Source organism: Colius striatus, chromosome 1 (genome assembly GCF_028858725.1).
Source record: "Colius striatus isolate bColStr4 chromosome 1, bColStr4.1.hap1, whole genome shotgun sequence".
In the NCBI taxonomy this organism is placed as follows: domain Eukaryota; kingdom Metazoa; phylum Chordata; class Aves; order Coliiformes; family Coliidae; genus Colius; species Colius striatus.
The window spans coordinates 156828992-156850971 of record NC_084759.1 but is presented as its reverse complement, the minus strand read 5'-3'; the positions used below and the strand labels follow the sequence as shown (position 1 = coordinate 156850971).

Here is a 21980-nt window from a genome sequence, read left to right as displayed (position 1 = left end):
TATAACTGAAATTACAGCTGTGGGTTATTATGAATAATTTAAGATATCTTCATATGAATTGTTAATTATTTCATTTTGAACTGTTGAATAAATACTCAGGGAAAGACCGTGCTTAGTTTTCTTAAAGGCAGTACTGAGCTTCCTTTGTTCCCTGCTCTTGAATTGGGATGGGAGACAGTGTTTCTTGACCAGCTACAGTTGCTGATATTGTCAACTCAGCAACAAGGGAAAAAGTAAGGCTTCCTCATTACTTTTGTAACAGACCAGCAGGACAGTGGGGGAATTTTCACTTCCTTTAAGGCTTTTCTGAAAGAACCACTACAGGGAGATGCACTAGACCTTTTGCTGAGCGCTGCATCTCTACATTCTTGCACACTTAGGTCACACGAATAAACTTTATATGCAATCATCCTCACTCTCCTTCTACCAAAGGTTGCTTCTGACTCAAGGAGAAGCTGGAAGTAGTAAAGAGATACTGCTAGGCTGGCGCTGGAGAAATATCCTCTGTAGTTATGACTGTACACTTTGAAGTCAACATATTAGTATTAATTATACACCTGCAGTTATGAATATCTTGGCTCCAGTTACAGAACCAGTATTATTTAATAAGTGACTAAATTTTAGTCAAACTTATCAATCCATTTTAATACTGATATTTGTGCATCAAACTATTAAATGATTCTCTTCTATATTTCCAGCAAAGAAGTCTGCCAAGCTACAGATATCATAATGTGTCCTATATGTGATAAATACTGTCCATTCATGAGATTGTCCGACAGCTGTGTTTATGCCAAGGTATGTTATAAACTATGCAAATAGAAGTGTCTTCCTGGTAAAAGCTTTAATTTTACCTTTTCAGTTTCTCTTTATTGATCTTGCGTAGATAAAATCTTGAAAGGATAGATCAAGTTCAGCCAGTATTAACATTCATAGTCATTTTACCAAGACTTAGTTTGGGTTGTAAAGCAACTGAAAGAAATGTGCACTTAAGAGACTGAGCAACCGCAGAGGTCATGTCCTAGATGTCTATGCTACTGTGTCCTTGGTATCAACCTTTATCTTATGGTTCATCTTTTGTACATGACTCCAGAAAATGAACATTTTGGGTCTGAAATGATGCTCACACCTGGTGTTGGCAAAGGTCAGTCCCGGGCCAGGCTGGCATGTAGTCCTCTCAATTAATAAGTTCATGTTACACATCAAGGGAAGGATCCTCAGTATTAGTAGGCCAGCTGCACTCATGATGATATTAATTTTATTAAGTTAAAATAGGAAAGAAAATACTTACTATAGCAAACTGCTCACACTATTCATATATTCCTCAGGTAACCCACCTTTTTGACAATGGAGCTACTGTCTTTTTTGCTGTTTTCATGGCAGTATGGGGTAAGTTTTTGTTTTGATATTAAGTAATTACACAATCTTTTTCTTGGATATTGTGGTGCAACATAGGCCTCTAATTTCCCACACACTTTATTCAGACACTGGGAACAACATAAACTTGATTCTTTTCTATTTCTGCAAAAGGAAGACGCAAGTGTTTGCTATCAGGTTTTCACATGATAATTTTAATTAAAACAAAAACACGAATGCATTACATAGTGTCTACATAGGTGGTTATATTTGAGGGGAGGGGGTGTGTGTAATTGTTTTTCAATCTGTTGAAAGTGAGGCACTTTCTCACTTTCAGGTCAGGGCTTTCTCACATTACTGATCAGGGCTTCTCCTACCTTAGGACAGTTCAGTTTAATGTCTCAACTAAAATGAATAAATGTATTGCTTTCCCCCTTGCGGAGGGGGAGGGAACTTTCCCCACTCAAGGCAATAAAGCTTAAATACAAGTAAGCTGATTGTAATTAAAGCAAAACTCTGATGAGATAAATGGAAGATTTAGTTGAATAACAAATTGATCTGAGGGTGGTTTAATTGTTGCCAGGGAGGTTGAATTGTGCCCATAGGATAGTTCTATTTTTGACTCAACTGTTTTTCCTACTATGGTAGGCGGAATTGAAGGCATAAATAATCTATAAATAATCATTTATAGAACCACAAAAAGTCTTTCAAACATGCCCCAAGCATGTCCAGGGTCTTAACTGCTACTATGTCATTCTAAGAGGAGGCTGACATCTTTAGAACCTGGCTCAATGAGATGCCTTGAAAGCAGCATCCATCTCAGGGCCCCAGGTGCTCAAGCTTGAGCCATTGTTTCCTGTTCTTGCTCACACATCTCCAACTGCTATGGAAAGCTGTTTAAGTAATTCTGGTAATCTATATTTTAAATTGCAAATCTCTTTACTGAGATACAAGAAACCCTCAGGATGCAGCATCAGAGCCATCAGAACAGCACAGATTAACCTATCAGTCTGCTTCAGTTCCTTCCTTCAAAACTAAGGTTTTATCTTAGTTAACTGATTAAATTAGGTCATATACCAATCAAGCCTATTCATGTCATTTCATATAATATTGGTGATATTAAAATGCCATAAATTACATTAAGGAAAAAAAACCCCCACAGATTATACAGATTTTATATTTCTCCTTGGTATTTCTGCTTTATTTTACAGCTACACCAGAGCCGAGAATCGCCAAAAATTTCTAAACCTTAAAGACTTTTTTTTTTAGATGTTTACTCAGATTTTCCAACTCTTTCCCTATGTGCTCACTGAAGTTGATAATTTCCAAGCCAGTTTAGAGGCAGGGACATCCCTCTCAGCTAGGAAAATTGATGAGTTAACATTGTTGAACATTTATGTCACTGTTTCTAACTGCTGGTGAGTATGTCTTTGGAGTGCAGCTTTTTGCACTGATCCTTTTGTTCCTCTTTAACAGTAATACTGCTTTCAGAAAACAGCTGTGTTCAAAGTATTGCACCTGTATCTTAGCATTGTCCAGAACCAGGGCTGTAGGAAAAGCAGCTCTAGGTAAGAGTGTCCCTTACTCAGGTAACCATGTCTTCTACTGTCTCATGTCTGCTGCCTGAGAGAGGGCTGAGCAGTCTGAGCATGTCAGACTACAAAATGTTATCAGTTCTCTCTCTCTAGCTGAAATGAGCTGCACCTCACTTTGGTTAACCTTTCCATCTTCCCCCTCCTTCAGCATCACTGTCAGACCTAGACCCAAACTCTAGGTGTATCTCCCCAGCAGCCTGCCACCACTGGGAAAGGCTCTGCCCATCCATGCACCTAAGCCCACAGAAAGATAAGAAAAAATACTATAAATTCTGCCCTCTGAATGATTTGGGTGGTGAATGTACTCTAGGAAATGTCGGGGTGAGTTTTCACCACCAGTTTTTTTGCCTTACACTGTGCTTGTGAGCTTGCCACCAAGAGGGAAGCAGGGGCAGCAACAGCAAGGAGGTTGTGAGACTAGGGTAGAGGTTTGGGTAATGGGGCAGTCCTATGGATCCATCCAAAATATAGTTTCTGAAATAAAATTTTGCTGAGACAACTATGAGACTGTGGAGATATTCTTCTGTATAGTTAGGGCTAAAGGAGCATTAGAACAAGGAAAGATGCACTTCCAAGGGATTTTCTGGTACTGTATTTATGAGCTGGCTTACCACCTGTAAGATTGATTGCAGTTTGATTGTGGAAACCTTTTCCCTGTTAGCATGAAACAACTAGCAAGGACATGACAAATTGGCTGTGAAAAGTTCAGCCTTCTAGATGATCCAGTTTGACAGACACTAGCATATAAAATAGTGATGACAACACTTTAAAAAAAAAAAAAAAGATAATGAAGGCAAAAAAAAGGCAGCTGGAATTGTGTCACCTCTTTAGCCTGATGTTAGCCACTGTCTAATTATCTAAAATACTTTCTTCATTCTCTTTAGATCCATTAGTGAACTCCAATCTTGAGGGAGAAGTCTCAGCAATTTGCTTGCTATTTTGAAACCACACATGGTCAGGTTGGGCTTTCCATGAAGAATTGGTGTGGATGGTGGTTTTGTCCTTTTACTCTAAAGACCTCTTTAATTGATGGGCAAAGTGGTTTGCTCACTTTTTAAATAGAAATGAAATGCCTCTCCAAATGATGAGCAAACTATTGTGGCCAGGCCATGGACAGAAGTTACCATGACAAGTATCAGTATAGGCTGTTTGATTTGTTGAACAGCAGTGAGTCTGGCTGTAGGACTCTGAAGCACAAAGACCCATATTTTATAATGCTTCATTGTAGGATCAGTGCTGTCAAAGTTAGAATTATCAAGTGCATCAGGAGATACTTAAATAGAAACACGTCTTGTTTAAAAAAAATTTTAACTCATCACTTTAGTTATTCTATTTCTGTCCTGTTTAAGCAAAATTTTATATATGTAATTGATATAATAGGAAAAAAAATATACTTGTTAAGATACATCCATAAGAGATCAGATAACCTAAGACAACTTATGTAGCAAAGGACAAAAGATAGTTTCCCTTCAGTATACTGAAGGAATTCACTGGTAGTGTATAAGCTTTTCTGTATTGGAGCTTCTGTTGACAGGAAAAACCCTTTTGAAAGGACTGAAGCTATAAATCTCTATGGTTTATAGGAAACAGTGAGTCTCTAAAAACGCTAATACTATTTTTTATTGGTGGACAGATTGTTGTTGATGCTCACTGAGATATCATCTCAGAAGCTGTAAAATAATTTTTCCTTTTAAGAATCTCTCTTCTTGATGTTATTTTCCACGTGTTCAAATGTTTCCAAAAGAGGGATGCAGTAGCTTTTTTATGTGTTTCTAAGCTAGAGGGAAAGATTTACGCTTTCCTCTTTATGTATGCCTTGAGATACATTTAACTTGACGAAAAGGTAAGTCTCATTTCTAGAAAAAAAGACTTCTCTCCCTTTATTGTCTGTACCAAATTCTTACCAAAGATAGAAAATGAGAGAAAGGTGTTTGTTCCAGAAAAAAAAAAAAAATGTTGACGTTTAAAGTATAAGGGGGAAAAAAAAATCATTCTTAGAAAAAAAATTAAGTAAATCTGATACCTGATTGACTCCCAGCATGTTACTGTAAAAGCAGATGGAATTGTAGTTTCTACTTTTCCAGTTGAAGTATTGGGAATAGCTACTGCGAAGATGTAATTGTCTAGATGTTTTCTGAAGCTCCATAGCAAAATTCTCAAACTGTCCATCAGAAAAGTCCAGATATTTATCTTTTCTATTGCTTTGATAGAGACAAAGTGGGCTGAATCTTGTTCTCCCCAACAAGGAGGGGCTGGTAGTGAATGTGAACCTCAAGGACAGCCTTGGTTGTCATGACCATGAAATAGTGGAGCTCAAGATTCTAGGACATTGAGCACAGCAAGCTCACTACCCAGGACCTCAGGAGAGCAGACTCTGACCTCTTCAGGAGTCTACTTGATCTTATTTAACATATATACCATGGAAGAAAGTCCTGGAGGGAAGAAGGGCTCAAGAAAGCTGGTTAATATTCAAAGATCACCTCCTCCAAGCTCAAGGGCAATGTATCTCAACAAAGAAGAAGGCAGGGAAAAAAAGCTCGAAGGCTTACACTCCTGGGCAAACACAGACACAAAAAGGAAGCCTACAGAGAGTGGAAGCAGGGACAGGTAGCTTCAGAGGAATATAGAGAAATTGTCCAAGTAGCCAGAGATCAGATCAGAGAAGCTAAAGGCTTGATAGAATTAAATCTGGCCAGGGACATCAAGGGCAACAAGAAAAGCTTCTATAGATATGCTGGTGATAAAAGGAAGACTAGGGAAAATGTGAGCCCACTCTGGAAGAAAATAGGAGACTGGGTTACCCAGGATATAGAGAAGATGGAGGTACTCAACAACATTTTTGCCTCAGTCTTCACTGACAATTACTTTACCCACAATGCCCAGGTCACAGAAGGCGAAGACAAGGACTAGGAGAATGAAGAACCACCCATTGTAGTAGATCAGGTTAAAGACCATCTAAGAAAACCAGAGGTGCACAAGTCTATAGGACTTGATGAGATGCACCTGCAGGTCATGACAGAACTGGCAAATAAAGTCACTAAGCCATTACCCACCCTATTTGAGAAGTTGTGTCAGTCAGGTGAAGTTCCCACAGACTGGAAAAGGAGAAACATAACCACTATTTTTAAAAAGTGAAAAAAGGAAAACTTGGAAAGTACAGGCTAATCCGTCTCACCCCTGTGCCTAGAAAGATCATGGAGCAGATCCTTCCGGAAACTATACTAAAGGATGTAGAAAATAAGGAGATTATTGATGGTAGCCAACATGGCTTCACTAAGGACAAATTGTGCCTGATTAATTTGATGGCCTTCTACAACAAGATTACAGTGGTGGTGGATAAAGGAAGAGCAACTGACCTCATCTACTGGGACTTGTGTGAAATATTTGACACTGTCCCACGACATCCTTGTCTTTAAATTGGAGACATGGATTTGACAGATGGACTGCTCAGTCCTCAGATAAGGAATTGGCTGAATGGTTGTACTCAAAGAGTTGTAGCCAATGGCTCAATGTCCAAGTGGAGAGCAGTGGTGAGAGGTATTCTTCAGGAGTTGCTATTGGGACTGGTGATGTTTAACATCTTTGTTGATAACACAGAGGGGGATTGAATGCAGCTCAGCAAGTCTCCTGACACCACGTTGTGTGGTGCAGTCAACATAGTGGAGGGAAAGAATGTCATCCAGAGGGGCTTGGACAAACTTGACAGATGGGCTCATGAGAACCTTATGAAGTTCAACAAGACCAGTTGCAAAGTCCTGCACATGGATCAGGGCAATGCCAAGCACAAATACAGACTGGCCAACGAGTGGATTGAGAGTGGCCCTGCAGAGAAAGACTTTGAGATGTTGGTTGACAAGAAGCTCAACATGGAGGTTTTCAAAACCTGCCTGGACACTTTCCTGAGTGACCTCATGTAGGTGAACTTGCTTTAGCAGGTGGGTTGGATTAGATGACCTTTAGACATCCCTTCCAACCCCTACCATTCTATGACTCTATGACCTAGTAATATGAGCTTGCAGCCCAGAAAGCCAATCCTGTCCTGGACTGCATAAAAAAAAGTGTGGCTAGCAAGTCAAGGGAGGTGATTCTGTCCCTCTACTCTCAAAAGACCTCATCTGGAGTACTCCGTTCAGCTCTGGTGCCCCCAAAGTAACATAGATATGGACCTGTTGGATTGAGTCCAGAGGAGAGCCATGAAGATGATCAAGGATCTAGAGCACCTCTCCTGTGAAGAAAAGCTGAGAGAGTTTGGGTTGTTCAGCCTGGAGAAGAGAAAGCTCTGGGGACACCTTATAGCAGCTTTCCAATACCTATGAGAAAGCTGGAGTGGGAATTCTGACGAGGGCATGTAGAGTGAGGATAAGGTGTTTTTAACTGAAAGAGAGTAGATTTAGATTAGATATAAGGAAGAAATTCTTTACAGTGAGGGTGGTGAGGCACTGGAGTAGGTTGCACAGAGAGGCTGTGGATGCCCCATTCCTGGAAGTGTTGAAGGCCAGGTTGGATGGGGCTTTGAGCAACTCAGTGTAGTGGAAGACGTCCCTCCCCATGGCAGGGAGTTGGAACTAGGTGACCTTTGAGGTCCCTTCCAGTCCAAACCATCCTGTGATTCTGTGATTCTATAACTAAGGAAGACAAGACATTTCTTCTTGTCTGCTTAGAAGCATGTTTCCTTTGATAAAATGCCTTTAGAACACTTCCTGAAAGGTAAAGCTGCGAGACAAAAAAGACCTGGCATGGAGAATTTAACACTTTTTATCAAGTGGTAAGAAATGCTAATATAAAACACTTTATCTAAATGTATCAGTCTAATAAAAGATACCACTTTTCTACAACCTTGCCTCTAGCATAAAACATTCACATTGATCTGCTCTCTGAGGATACATAGTTTAAGGAGATTCTTCAGCAATATTCCTGGTACATAGAATATATTCCAGAATTCAGGATGGATATTTTAAATGATATTCCAAAATACAAGAGAGAGAATATTTCTGAGAGCAGGTCAGGATTAAGCTATTTGCTTTGATACATCATCTGCATTACTGCATAAGCTCACAACTTGTTTCAAAAGCATCTGACAAAATAATTGTAAGACAGCTGTTTTCAGAAGTGGATGTTCAGGACTGAGCTGAGTTGAGTTATGAAGCAAGGCAAGCTTAGTATATAAAAAACTATCAAAAGATCTGGGAGTTAAGGCCAATGAGGAATTTTGGAGAATTATCAGCATCTGTTTAAACATAACAACTGGAAATGGGAGAACAGTAAGAGAATGGTAAATACAGCTGTATCCTGTTGAGCTGTTAAAGTCAGAAAAGAATGCTGAAGTATTATATAGGGTACTAGTGATTACTTGATTAGAAAAGAAGCAGAGAAATTTCAAAATGCAGTACTTTTTAAAAGACCTCAGTAGTACAGTGAATAAATCAAAGACAGTCTTTTATAGCACATTTTATAATATCTAGCGAGGGAAAAGTGCACACTGACCTGGATAGAGGTAGAAAAGTGTAACACAATAAAAGCTAAACCAACTCCATGCAGATCATCCAATTGCTAGTTAATGATTTGAAAATAGCTTTCTAAGGAAGCTTCAGGAACTGTATATACTTACTCTGACAGGTGCTAAATATACTAAGTATAACATGTATAGAGTCCTCACTCCAGGTGCGCAAAAAACAAGAAAGAAAGGAAGTATGGTCCAGCACAGGCATATCTGAGAGGTTCATGCCTGTGGACTTGTACATCTACCTGAGTTTTGTTTCCAGCTGCTTTTTAGAATGGAAACAGAATGGTAGTAATCAATTGGCTTTGTTTCTCTCAGGTCTCAAAAAAAAAGTGCAGGGCTATATTTTTGTACAAAATAATTCCATATGAGCTGATAGGAGAGAGGTAACTCCACCAGAAGACAAGGAATAAAGAGTGTCATGGTTCATCAGCAGTGAAGCCTCATTAGCACTGCTAGTTTTGATGATCCCAAACAATCATACTGCAACTATTACAAAAAGACATAGAAACATTAGGCTCAGGAGATTGACTCAACTTTCCTTTTTAGAATAAATCAAAGCAGCTATTTACCTGGTGAAATGTATCTCTAACTTTCAGAAAAAAGATGACATGATATATGTGTTCAATTCTGGGCTACTCCGCTCAAGAGGGACAGAGAACTTCTGGAGACAGTCCAGCACAGAGCTACCAAGATGATCAGGGGACTGGAACATCTTCCTTATAAGGAAAGGCTGGGGGAACTGGGGCTGTTTAGTCTGAGGAGAGAAGGGGGGATCTTATTAACATTTATAAATATCTAAATGGTGGGTGTCAGGAGGTTGGGACATCCCTTTTTTCTGTTGTATCTAGCAACAGGACAAGGGGTAATGAGATGAAGCTGGAACACATAAAGTTTCATTTAAATATAAGAAAAAACTATTTTACTGTTCAGGTGAGGGAGCCCTGGCACAGGCTGCCCAGAGGGGTTGTGGAGTCTCCTTCCTTGGAGGTCTTCAAAACCCACCTGGACACATTCCTATGTGACCTGATGTAGATTGACCTGCTTCTGCAGGGGGGTTGGACTAGATGATCTCTAAAGGTCCCTTCCAACCCTACCTTTCTATGATTCTATGATATATGAAAATGCTTTCAAACCAAATAGCTGCCTCCTTAAACATATTTTTAATATCTTACCTGCTCACAGTGTTCTTTTTCTAAGCATATCTTAGCTGCATTGACTGATACATATTACTGATGCAGTAATACTTACTGGCTAAAAATTCACTTTTGATAAACTTACGCCAATGCTTAGTATCATGTAATGTCATTATAAATATGCTGCAGTAGGGAAGACAGTCCATTAAGGAGATCCTTTTAGCACCAGATGTGGAACATGTTGCCAGGTTATTGTGCCACTGTTACAGCTGATACTCTACTAGTTTACAAAGAGGTTTATGTTTTCTGAGGTTATCAACCTGATGCTTTTCAGTGAACAATAAAGGGAAGAGCCAAACCTCACAGTGGGAAAGTCCTTCTATTGATCTGCATTGAACTTTAGATACCTTCTACATTGTTTTAATAAAATAAATTAAAAAGATAATAACCATAAACAGGCTCAGTATTAAATTTCCAGAATATAAGCATACAATTTTATGACTTCTTGGATTGTTCCTTCCATCACAAAATGGAAGGAACATTCATTTACAGACATATTATACTGTCTTGCACTCTGTCAGTAAGGACTGTACAGCATAGAATGTTTAATTGCCAGATATTAGTGCCACACCACATATACACATTCGTGCAGTGTAAAAGAAATTATCTGGATTAGAAAGGGCTAAAACATAATGTCTCCTTTCTTCAGTAGTACTCCACAGATATGCGCATGCGCTGGAATGTGCTGGTTCTGGGTTCTGGTTTCTGTTTATTGAAAGTGGTTTTGAAGAAGGAAAGTTACTGCTTTATCTGTAATAACCCCAAGAAACCTTTGGCTTCATTAGAACTCTGCTAAATCTAGTAATGATGACTCACAGGAACAATTTTATCCATTGAGAGTCTTCCTTTGGTTGGTTAGAAATTAAACATTCTCATTTAGCAGTAAATGAAATCTCTAAAGCCTCAATCACGCTTGAAGCAAGCCAAGTAATCCTTAGAAAGCAATGCCTTTTCAAAGCAGTTTTGATCATCAGCATGATTTGCTGTTCAAAGAACCCATTTATGCAAAGACATTAAAATAATGTAACAGCTTCATTCGACAGTTCTGTGATAGTCATTAACATTTTCTTGACTTTAAAAAAAAAAAATGGTGTTTTTTTTTCTATTTGCTCCAGCAACTGTTTTTCTGGAGTTTTGGAAAAGGCGGCGAGCAGTAATTGCTTATGACTGGGACTTGATAGACTGGGAAGAAGAAGAGGTTTGTATAACAAGATACACTTAACTCCATAAGCTTTCATATAAAAAGATATGGTTAAAAACGTAAGCATGGTTTTTTTTCTTTTGGATTTCTTTTCAATTCAATCATCAAATCTTTATGAACTAGAAAATAAGCATTTTTCTCCTCAGATGTTTCCTTTGGAATGTGAAGAAACTTCTACCAGGCCAATCTGTCCTCTCTTTTTAAACCTTTGTAAATCTAAATTAACTAGTGGCTGTTGTTGTGGCAGGAACAAAAAGGAATTTGGAGGAAGATAACAGATTTTACTTTTGAGTCCAAGGAAATTCTTGACAGCCTGGGGTACCCTGAATTCTGACAAATGAGTTTTTATTTGTTCTTTTAGATAGACACTAAGAATATTGATGGAGAGAAATCCTTGTGAGGCTAGTACCAGCTTCTGAGCATTCAGATGCTGGTTACCTAAGTTATAGTGCTGCAGAGACACTGAGGGAGACAAATCAACTCAAAGGATTCATCTACTTGTTAGTAGAAGAAATCCCTTTACGAAGAAAACTAAATGGCAAGAAAAAGAAACTTACTTTTTTTCTGTGGTGATTACCAGAAAGAATCTGTATATTCTTAAGATTAAGAGATAAGGTGTAAGGAGAACTAGAAGATTTTATTATTCAGGATAAAAGCAAGACTCGGTGGATGTGGGAGGAAAAAAGTGGTCCTTGAGAGGGACTTGGATGTATAGGTGTCCACAGAGTCTGCTCTCCTTTCTCTCCAGAGACTGTTATAAACATCTTGGAGGGATTGTAAGAGGCTGCTGTAGTGGCCTCAATGCAGTTGAACTTCTATATTGCTGCCTCTGTGAAAAATTTCTTTCACTAATCTTGCCAGCAGAGAAATAGACTTTTGAATTTGAGATTTTTGTCTCTATGAGGCAATTTGTGCAGTTCAATGAGGCCATGAAACAGTACTGTTGCTCATCTCCTGGTAGGATATTTTAAATGCTTAATGAAAAAGAAAATAATCCAATGACATAAAATGAAATAATTTACACAAGTGGAAACTGTTTTCTTTACAGCAGCAGGAATATCCTTACTTGTACATATATGCTGTCAATTCTTAGTGAGACTTAGGACTATTGTAACGTATTTAGAAAATACTTGAATATTGGTTTAAATCTCTTGAGATTAGCAGCCTGCTCTTGCTAATACTGACAAGTAACAGAGAGACTGCACTGAGATGGTCCTGCCTGAGATTAAATATTGGTCAGCATTGATCTTCAGTGACCATGTCCCATCTTGGCTAGTTGCCAAAAAAGCTACTGCTGCTGCTGACAGATAAGGCAAAAGTCAGAGGTATCAAATTGCAATTTTCAAGTCAGGATTATAGCTCAGTGTCCTCAGAATGAGAAGAAGCAATTAAACCAACAAAATGCACAAGCAATTACAGTATGAGGCCTTTTTAATGTTTTTCTCAGGAAGTGTGATCTTGCAGATGTTTAAAGTTTGGAATATTATATATCTGTACTTTTCACTGTTTAATGTACCTGGATTTGGACACTGGATTAAGGCGCTGTATATCTGGACTAAGGCAATACACATTAATTCATATCTGATGCTCTGGAAATCAGTATGGTTTTTCCTGTGAGTAAAGAATTGGATTGATCTATGTTTGAAATGCTGGAAGAAAGAAGAACAGTCTTTTCTATGTAGATTGAAACACATCTTGTGGAGTTTGATCATAAAGTTGTACCTGTTAGTGAGATGTCAGTGACAATTTTGTCTCCATAAGGTGAAAATTTTACTCCTGAAAGTGCTGCTTTGTAGTAAAATCACTACAAATTCTATTTCTTCTCTACATTCCATTCAGTTATCACTAGAAGAAATCAGACTTTTTCTTTTTTTAGCTATTTCAAATAAATCAATTAAGGAACTCTAATTACCATTTTGAGTCACAAGCTTTTGTTAATGAAATTTGTTATTTCTATTAACCTTATCTACTATGTCTAGCTTTTGCTTGCTTTAATATTTATTGTCAAATTAAGGTTCTGCTGCAGAGAGAAATTTATTCATTCTTACCAACAATAGATTGGGGGGAAATAAGCTCATTTATAAGGTTTCCTATCATTTTGTTATCACTTTTCTGTTCTAAATTAAGAGAAAAGCAATGCAGCAGTGAAGACAATGGGAAGGAGAATTAAATTTGTTCAGATATGCAGCCTTGTGAATTCCTCACTACTTTGGATTTTCACTCAAAGAGAGCACGTAGCAGCCTCTGTAGCATCTGGTTCCCCCAGTCTGGGGTTGTGGGCTGAATATGTTCTGGCCCATTCAACCCTGTGTATCTGCATTTCCTTTTCTTGTAAATGAAGAGCAAGGTGAGAGACATGGAGAGTAACTGGGTCTTGTCTGGACATGTAATAAGAGACCAACCAAGCAGAGCTCCTGTCACTCCCAGTCGAAATATGTCTTCTATTGTTATTTATAGCATGCTTGCTTCTTTTTCTTCAGTGTCACTTTCTTTATGTGATTAAACTCAGCAAGGTACAGTACTGTTCACTTCCTACCTCAAGCTGTGCTTAGCATTGCTGAGTGTCATTAGGTGAAGCTTTATGCCAGAGTTCCATTTTTTTGGTGGGTATGTGTCCATAAAAATGGCACTTGCATTATCTGAATTGATTGGAGATCATGGAAGATACCTAGATTCGTGGGCGGGTGCCTATGATAAGGACTTTCCTTAGTGCAGATTGTAAAAGGTAATCAAGATAATGAGAGAGATGCAGAGAAGAAAGAGATTTTTGTATATTGGTCTAAGTCAGATGAAGAGCCGTTGCACAATCTGCAGGGTGGAATTCTCATGTGCCCTGCTTCAGTGCTATCACAATCTGTCCTTTTGCATATCCCTGGACACACAGGAATACTGCTTGCATTGTGTCCTTTCCTAGATTATGGTCTACTCAGCAGCCTTCAGCCCTGACATAGCAGGAACAGCTTGAGCAAGGTAGAATAAGATGGCATTTTTTAATACCATGTTACCAGGTCACTGCTTGAATTTGGAAATTAACTCTGTTGGGAAAGTGCCTTCGAAATTTGAGAGAATGAGACATTACTTCTTTCTTCTTTTTTTCCCCTAGGGGAATTTTATAAAAAGGATGTAGGATTTTAGGCTATCTTATTTTTATTCACACTCTAAGGACTTATATGACAAGTTAACATTCATCTATTTCAATGCAGTCATTTAAGGTCCAGGCATTTATAACTTCCAGTCAGTCCAAGTTCAATTAAATGCAGTTGAAGGGTTGGAAGTGACTGAAATTAATATAGTGGATTCTTGGCTGTTACAAATAAATACATAGCAGAGGTCTGGTGGAAAAGCTCCAAAGGTAGTCTATAGCTATAGTCTATATAGCTGCTCCCTTGCATCCAGCTGCACCATGGGCCAGTTCTCCAGAAGGCATCATAGCATTGTAGAACTTGATGTCAGCAGCTGTGAGAGTCCAACTTCACAGCCTGGTGTTTTTCTCATCTCTGACAGCACCCCTGATGTCAAACTTGGGTGAGCTGGCACAGGACACACAGCTGACAGTGAACCTTCTGGATGGCAGGGCAGTGTGGCAGCCCTACTGCAGCAGAAAACCATGAGGTCTCACCTGGTCTGAGGATGAACCTTGTCTTCTGACAAGGCTGTAACAAATGTAACAAAATCTCTCCCCAAGGAATCCTCAAGTTTCCTTTCAGAAAAGAGTTTTCATGGCAAAGGAGGACCTGACATTTCTGCTGCTGAAAATTGTTCCTGCTAATAATACTGTCCCAGTTAGGAAGGAACTGATCAATATTAGATGACATGGCTCCTTCTTCAAATGCAGATAACTGGAGGGTAACCAATTACCTAGCAAACAGTAAGTGGATTTGGAAAGAGGATTTTTTTGCTTTGTTGTAGAATTCAAGAATCGGTAAAATAATGCCAAATTGAAAAACTCTTCAATATCAACCTTAAAATGATTTGTCTTACAGCTATATACTTTGAAAGAGCAATGTTTAGATGAGTAGCTGATTGGGGAATTTATCGAATACTTTCAGTACAGTTTTATGAGTACGGTGATTTACTCTAGTTCTGATAAAGCAGACCTGATTTCCCAGCTCAGTTTTTATAGCAACTGTGCCAACTACTGAATTCAAAGAGGTAATTGCCCATAACAGTGATCTGATAAATGATCTGAATTTTCCTACAGAATCTTTCCTAGCTGTGTCATATGTGAACATTGTCTGTCTGTTCTTTAGGAGGAAATACGTCCACAGTTTGAAGCCAAGTACTCCAAGAAAGAACGAATGAACCCCATATCTGGGAAGCCAGAGCCTTATCAAGCATTTGCAGATAAATGCAGCAGACTCATTGTTTCTGCATCTGGGATATTTTTTATGGTTTGAGAACTTTTCTTTGTTTACCAGTTGAAAAAGTGCAAAATAAGATTGTTTCTGCTGAGAGAGTATGGAGATACTGGATGTGACTGCTGGAAAGTGAAATAAGCTCTATCATGTTTACTGCAAGCTGAAGATAGCAAATACCCTGAGTTCCTGTAAAGCCCTACACCGGTTTACTCTTCACTGAGTCTCACAGATAGTTAAGTCATTCCTTCAAGGCTACACACATAACATTATATGTAGTGACACACATGCTGGAACAGTGACATCATCACATTTAGGCACTAACTTCAGCTGGCTGAGTTAGCTCACTGAATTTCTTTCCTTCCCTGTGTTGACAGCACAGAATAGTTTCAAGGAATGCCATGGAAGAGTCAATCGTTCTTTGCAAACCCCAGAGAGAACCTAACTAAAATGTCTAGTGTGCTTAATGATGTTAATATATCCTCATTTTTCAGTGTATCAAGGAGTTAATGAAAGAGGGTTCATCTTCCCAGTTCAATTGTGAAATGGAGAAACCAACGTTTCTTGTCTAAAATGAGGCATTTCTCCCTCTTCCAAAGTAGCAGCAAAATCTCCCCTAATAGAGAGCTACACACGTTTCTGTCGAAATGCTCCCATCCTCTAACTTCACTGAAGCTTTCATTCACCATCACTCATATGAAAACTGCAGTAGTAGTGATCTTGAAAATGCAGCTAGCACCGAGACCCTTATGGAATTTACTAAGGCTAGAAAACGATGTACGTGTATAACTTCAGGACCCATGGAGAGTCAAGTAGGTGAGCTAGCTCATCAATTTTGTGTTGGAGTCAGAAGGGGGGAAATAGAGCAGAAGGCTTGTAAGAAACCAGTGGCTTCAAAATTGTCCAAAGCAACCTTGGACAAGAAAGGCAAGAGCATTATTGAGATGAACTGTGCTCAGCTATGTGAGGTGGATGAACAGAGACACAAAGAGAAACACTTGGCATGAGGAGCCAACACACTGTCTGACTCAGCCCTTGAAGACACTTAAGCCTTAAGACATTCAGGACTGCAATCTCTGCTCAGAATTGATTCTACACTTGCAACGTTTTGCTTATTCTCCCTACATTATTTAAGGGGACTGTTTTTCACTCCCTATCCTTTGCAAAAGCAGTCATTAATCTTCTTAGTTTAGTGATAGATCTTGCTACAAGTGCCAGAGAGAGTAGCTTTGCTCTGAATTGTGTACACTGCAAATTGTCCCCATAGCAGTCACTGAAAATAGGACAAGGATTATTTTGTATTGCTGGTATAGCATGAGCTTACAGTGAGTTGGAAAAATTCTGAATTTTTCCCTATTTAGGTAAAAATATTCCTTTAAAATTGCAGCTTTAAGCACAGGAGATATACTCTTACAAAAAAAAAAAAATCAAGTTAGAGCAGTCATCAAAATTTCACAGCATTGATTAATACATTTAAAAAAATAATAAAATCTCACAGCACAGTTATTGTTACAGCTTGAACCAGTTTAGTGGCTCTGGAAGAAGTGGTCCTTCTTCCCCTCAACACCATGCATGGAACACAGAGACAATCCTTATTATGTACGTACACTCTTCAGTTTCTTCTGCACTGCAATTGTGTCAATCCATTTTGTAACTAATAAAATATGGAATCAGCTTGATTAACACATAGTGTTTTCAAAATCATTTTGCCCATTCAGTTATCTTAGATATGCTTCAACTTTTATAGGTTTAAATTGTCTGTGTGTAACCTTAGAATACACTTGTCTTTTGCAAATAATCTGTCTTCTACTGAAGAAACGCTCTCTTCTTACCTCCTCCATCACTCTGAGTCACCCCTGGTAGTTCCCAAGTGCTTGTCTTTTAGGTGGCTTGCTAATCTATGACATAAATTGGTCCCAATGGAAAACAGTTGTCATTTAATGCTCAACTCTTGCATCTGGAACATGAGGTGTTCAGCTGGCTCAGCTGCATGGCTTTCAAATTATAACTATCACATTTGCCGAAAGTCTGGTCAGAGAAGAAATTAAAAGGGCAATTGAATTTGTTACCTTTTTTAGATAGAATCTTTCCAGAACTATAGGAAGAAACAGCTTGCTAGGGTAGCTTGCATGGCTGTTGTTGAGGTATCACTTACAAATGGAGGCATTTTTTTCCTGCAAATGTGAACTCCATCAAAGCACAAAATCCATTCCAAATATCACAATATCTAGCTGGGACATAAGCTTGAGACTAGACTTTGCATATTGTAGAACACACATGTAAGGAAACTTTCTAATTTACAGAGCTGGCAACACTGTTTCCCACATTAAATGCCAAGGTAGAGGTACATTTTCAAGAAAATACTTTAAATTAAAATGTATTTTAGTAAGATTTCATTTTTCATTATAGAAAATAAAAAAGACTTCACCATAAGAATATTCATTTTGAAACCCTTCTCTGGGATCAAAATGGATGTGTTTTTCCAGGCTTTCATTTCATTGTTTTAGTTTTCATTGTTTCGGGGAGAGGTTAACTCCTGTTCTATAGAAAGTTTTCAGGTTGTTCTGATTTTTTCTTCTTTTAGATCTGTGTGGTGATTGCTGCTGTTTTTGGCATTGTTATTTACCGTGTTGTGACTGTCAGCACTTTTGCTGCCTTTAAGTGGGCGTTAATCAGGAATAACTCTCAGGTTGCAACTACAGGGACCGCAGTGTGCATCAACTTTTGCATCATCATGCTACTGAATGTGGTGAGTAAAACTAACTCAAGCCATCAGATCAGCAAATATCTCAACCTCCAGACCACTGAATGTCTTTAGTTCCTTTTTCATCCAGAATGGAGTGTGTTGCTAAGCCAGACACATAGTTATTGTTTATGAACATTGTTCACTATTTGTGTGAAGTACAATTTCAAACCCAAAATATTATGTAAAGTGTGTTTGAGTGTTCTAAAAAATATATTATGTAGACATGTCTATACATCTGTTTTATCCTCTGCCTCTTTTTTGCTTTCATATATTTTCAGATTTAGGTCCATTTCATTAATATTCTTATTTTTAATTAGTATTTTCATGTTGTTTTTCAAATGCAGTGGCCAGGTTTAATTCTTATTTATAGCCTTTGCCAGAGTACACCAGAGACATGGTCTGGGTGTGTTGTAGGGGACTGACAGAGTTCAGGTTATTGTTGCAAACTGGTTTGGACAAAGACAAAAGTGGAATTTCTATGTTGTAACAGCTCCAGCAAGACAATATAGCCTGAATTAGATGGGGAATGAGTTTCACCCTTACACCAAGATACAAGTACTTCTGTATATTGCTGTGATGGCAATGTGTCTTCTATCAGTAGCTCTTGGCAGGAGGCGTATGGCCTTTTACTGACAGGTTTTTGTCAACTGACATAAGAATGCAGTTTAAGAAGGAGAAAGGATCAATCTAAAAATCATCCATGTATTGGAGCCAGGATGGAGTATCATTACCCACTCAGTAGCAAGCGTGGCTTCTACAAAAAGTATGTTAGGCTTTGCTCCAGGAGGAGGCCTGACTTACTTCCTAGGCAAAGTATGAGATACTACTTCAGGCCTGCACATTTTCAAGTGCTGGCTTGGAGACTACTTTCTTTTCTGTTCAATACCCAAGCCTAAAAATTAATTTTAACAGCCTCTCATTTATATAGCAAGAAACTCGAAGAGGTTTTGCTGCAGGACTTCACTTCTCCCTTGGGCAAAGGCAAGACTGGATTGGAGACTAGGACAGTCTATCAAGAACTGTTGACTTTCCTATGTTTTCCCTAAGGTAGGACTATAGGCTGAGAAAGAGCAGAAAGAGGAGGTGGAAGCTATTACTGTCTGAATTTGTATTGAGGACTCTCTACTTTTATGTTATTTTTGATTTATTGTTTGTCGTCTGCAGCTTTTGGAGATTTTCTTTAATCCACTGAGAGCACATAATAAACATAAAAGAAATAAAAAGAAAACTATATATATCTGCAAGTACAACATCCATTTCCAAGCTCTCAGTACAAGTCATTGTATGTGCAGTGAAGCAGCAACAAAGAAATACTGCACAAACAGAATTATTTGGTTCTCTTGGCTTAGACAAATTCTTTAAATAATAGAAGATGGCTTGAAGGTGCCTTTGATTTATTTCCTAAAATACATCAACTAAGTAGAGCATTGCAAAGATGGATCTCTTAAGCATTATACTCACCATGCAATAAACACCAGAGTCTTACATCTGGACATAGCTCACAGAAACAAAAGATCCCCAAAACATGAAACTGCGGGAACTTTTGAAAAGAAGGATTTAAGAACATAATCCCTCACTTCCCACGATGGATTATCTTAGTTTACTGAAGGACAGTAGTGGGATTTCTTTTGAAAAAAATTCCTCAGGAACAATTCAGGTAGTTGAACCCTCTACAAACTGTGACTCAAAAAAGTAGCAGGAGAGCAAGTAAAGATAGTTAATAAAACCAGAATGAATTAAGATGTAATAGTATGGAATCCACTACTAGGGAGCCTGGAAAGCCACCAGTGATTCTGATATGAGTTGACAAGCTCTCTAAGCATCAGGGGAAAGGACTATACCACAAGTAACTTCTAGACTGGATGCTTTGGGAGCTAGGTACATACACTGAAGCATCCATCACGAGAAAATGAAGTGACCTTCAAGCATAATATCTCCTAGATAATCCTGCAACCTGACCTGGAAACAATCATTAGCTTTACCTAGGTTAACAAAACATGTTAATTCCAATGATGTTGCCTATTAGAAAATATGAACACAGAACATAATATGATCCTAAGCAAGGCGCCCTGGGACTAGTGGTGATAAACTGCAGTAGCAGGTAATTAGATCTAAACACTGCTAACAGAATCTCTAACACAGTCTTACTGTTCCAGGAGGAATAGCAACAAAATACAGTTTTGACATCCCTTTCTGCAGAGCAATACACGTTTGTAAAATAGCACACTCCCCACTGAGATCAGGATATAAAGCACCCAGACACTTAGCACTTTTACTATTGCCCTTAAGAGATGCTTTTAAACCTAGAAGAAACCACTTTTTTCATTACTTGAAACAAAATTGTTTACTCCTAAGGCAGCAAAAATCTATTCTAAGCAAGAAGTGGTTGTTAACATGAGTGAGGTAATTCAGGATGACTTGAGTTCTTAAGCAGGCAATTTGATCCGTAGATTGTACATAACTCAATTTAAACAAGAGTTTATAAGGATAACTGCAAAAGAGAAGAAATGTTGCTGATACACACATTAGGAATAAGTAAGTATATGAGCCTGAAATAGGAACAGCTTCGTATTTCTTTAGGCATCAGTGACAGTTAAGGACATTTAGCATTTTGTGAGAACATGTTTTGGGCAAATAGAAATTGTATTAATTTACACTGATATTGATGTCAGTAGTGGTATACTTCATAGCTGCAAAATACCTTTGCAAACACTCATTGTGCAAACCCTCCAAGTGAGTTTTTATAAGCTTTATGAAATTAGCAGTCTCCCAGAGAGTTTGAGAGCATGGTATCTGCCAAGTGCAGAAAGTACCATTTAGGATTTAGAACAATGTCACTGATTCTAAGAAATGTGTCTGGTCATGGGGCTTGGTAAAGACTTTCTCAGAAGCAATCCTGTTGCCCTAGTGTCATTCATTTCAGCATTAAAAAAATCCCAAACAAACCCAAAAAGCCCAAAATACCCAACACACCAGAACATTCTCCCACTAGCATGGCTTTTTTTTTGAGAGAAATGTTCCATGAGTAACTAAAACAAAAATCCCAGTTGTGCTATTGTTCTGCTTTGTGTTCTTGGAAAAGTTATCTCAACCTTTTTCATGATGTATGTAAAATAGGGGCAGTGACAGCATGCATTGAAAGAGCTGAGTAGACGTTCTAAAAATATTACTGTTCCATGATTGATTGTATCATTACTGTATTATTGCTATATAGTTTTTATTATCATAATTATCAGAACATCACAGAGACCATCTGGATGTCAAATTTAATATGTAAGGGCAGTTACTCTACCTCAGCTAAGAGGCTGTTTCTTCTCTTTTACAGCTGTATGAAAAGGTTGCTCTTTTCCTGACAAATTTAGGTAAGCAATGTTAAATACAAAATTGCATGATATTGTACTGGGTTAGAGTGTTTTTTGGTCCCTATACTGTGATAACCATTCACTGAATAAATAAGAAAAAACATGATTAATTTGCAATCTATAGGAATTCACGTTTTTCTTAAGTTTATTATAAAGGAGTCTATAAACTCAGTTATAGTGCCATTTAATTAGTGGCAACAGCAGTCACTCATCTGCAATGCCTGATTCTTGTTCCAACTCCTTACACTGTAAGAACTTAAACTGTTACCTTGGCTTGAAAAAGCATCAATTTTCAGAGAAACTGAGCACCTACAGCCCCCAGGTTTTGTGGAGACCTTGAAATGGATTGAAAGGTGCTCCTTGACTATCAAACAAATGCCTTTAAGAGGGGCAGCAATTTGGAGGGAAAATAACTAGATGACTCAACAACTCTACCAACACTTAAAGTGTAGTGATGTTCTATGTTTCAGTAATCTTTTCTTCTCAACCATAAAGGTGATCTTTAAGCTACAGTAAGGAAAACATGTTTTCTAAGGACAGCATGTACTGTCACTGGGGTAGCAATGGGCTATCATATATCCATGGCTCAGCCAGAATCTCTGGAGATCCTGATAATGTTGGAAGATTGAAGTAGTTGGTAGCAATTGGCAAAAGCTCCATAATGTGATGAAG

At 38.3% G+C, this 21980-nt stretch overlaps 1 protein-coding gene across 1 annotated transcript in view; it reads left to right on the top strand.

Moving 5' to 3' along the window:
- ANO4 (anoctamin 4) overlaps positions 1–21980 on the top strand; it is a 127336-nt gene that overhangs the window by 83394 nt on the left and 21962 nt on the right. Inside the window, exons 13-18 of the mRNA XM_062020377.1 lie at positions 699–795; positions 1326–1386; positions 10760–10842; positions 15096–15236; positions 17785–17949; positions 21272–21308. Coding sequence (XP_061876361.1) covers positions 699–795; positions 1326–1386; positions 10760–10842; positions 15096–15236; positions 17785–17949; positions 21272–21308 — 584 coding nt within the window. The remainder of the gene's footprint in view (positions 1–698; positions 796–1325; positions 1387–10759; positions 10843–15095; positions 15237–17784; positions 17950–21271; positions 21309–21980) is intronic.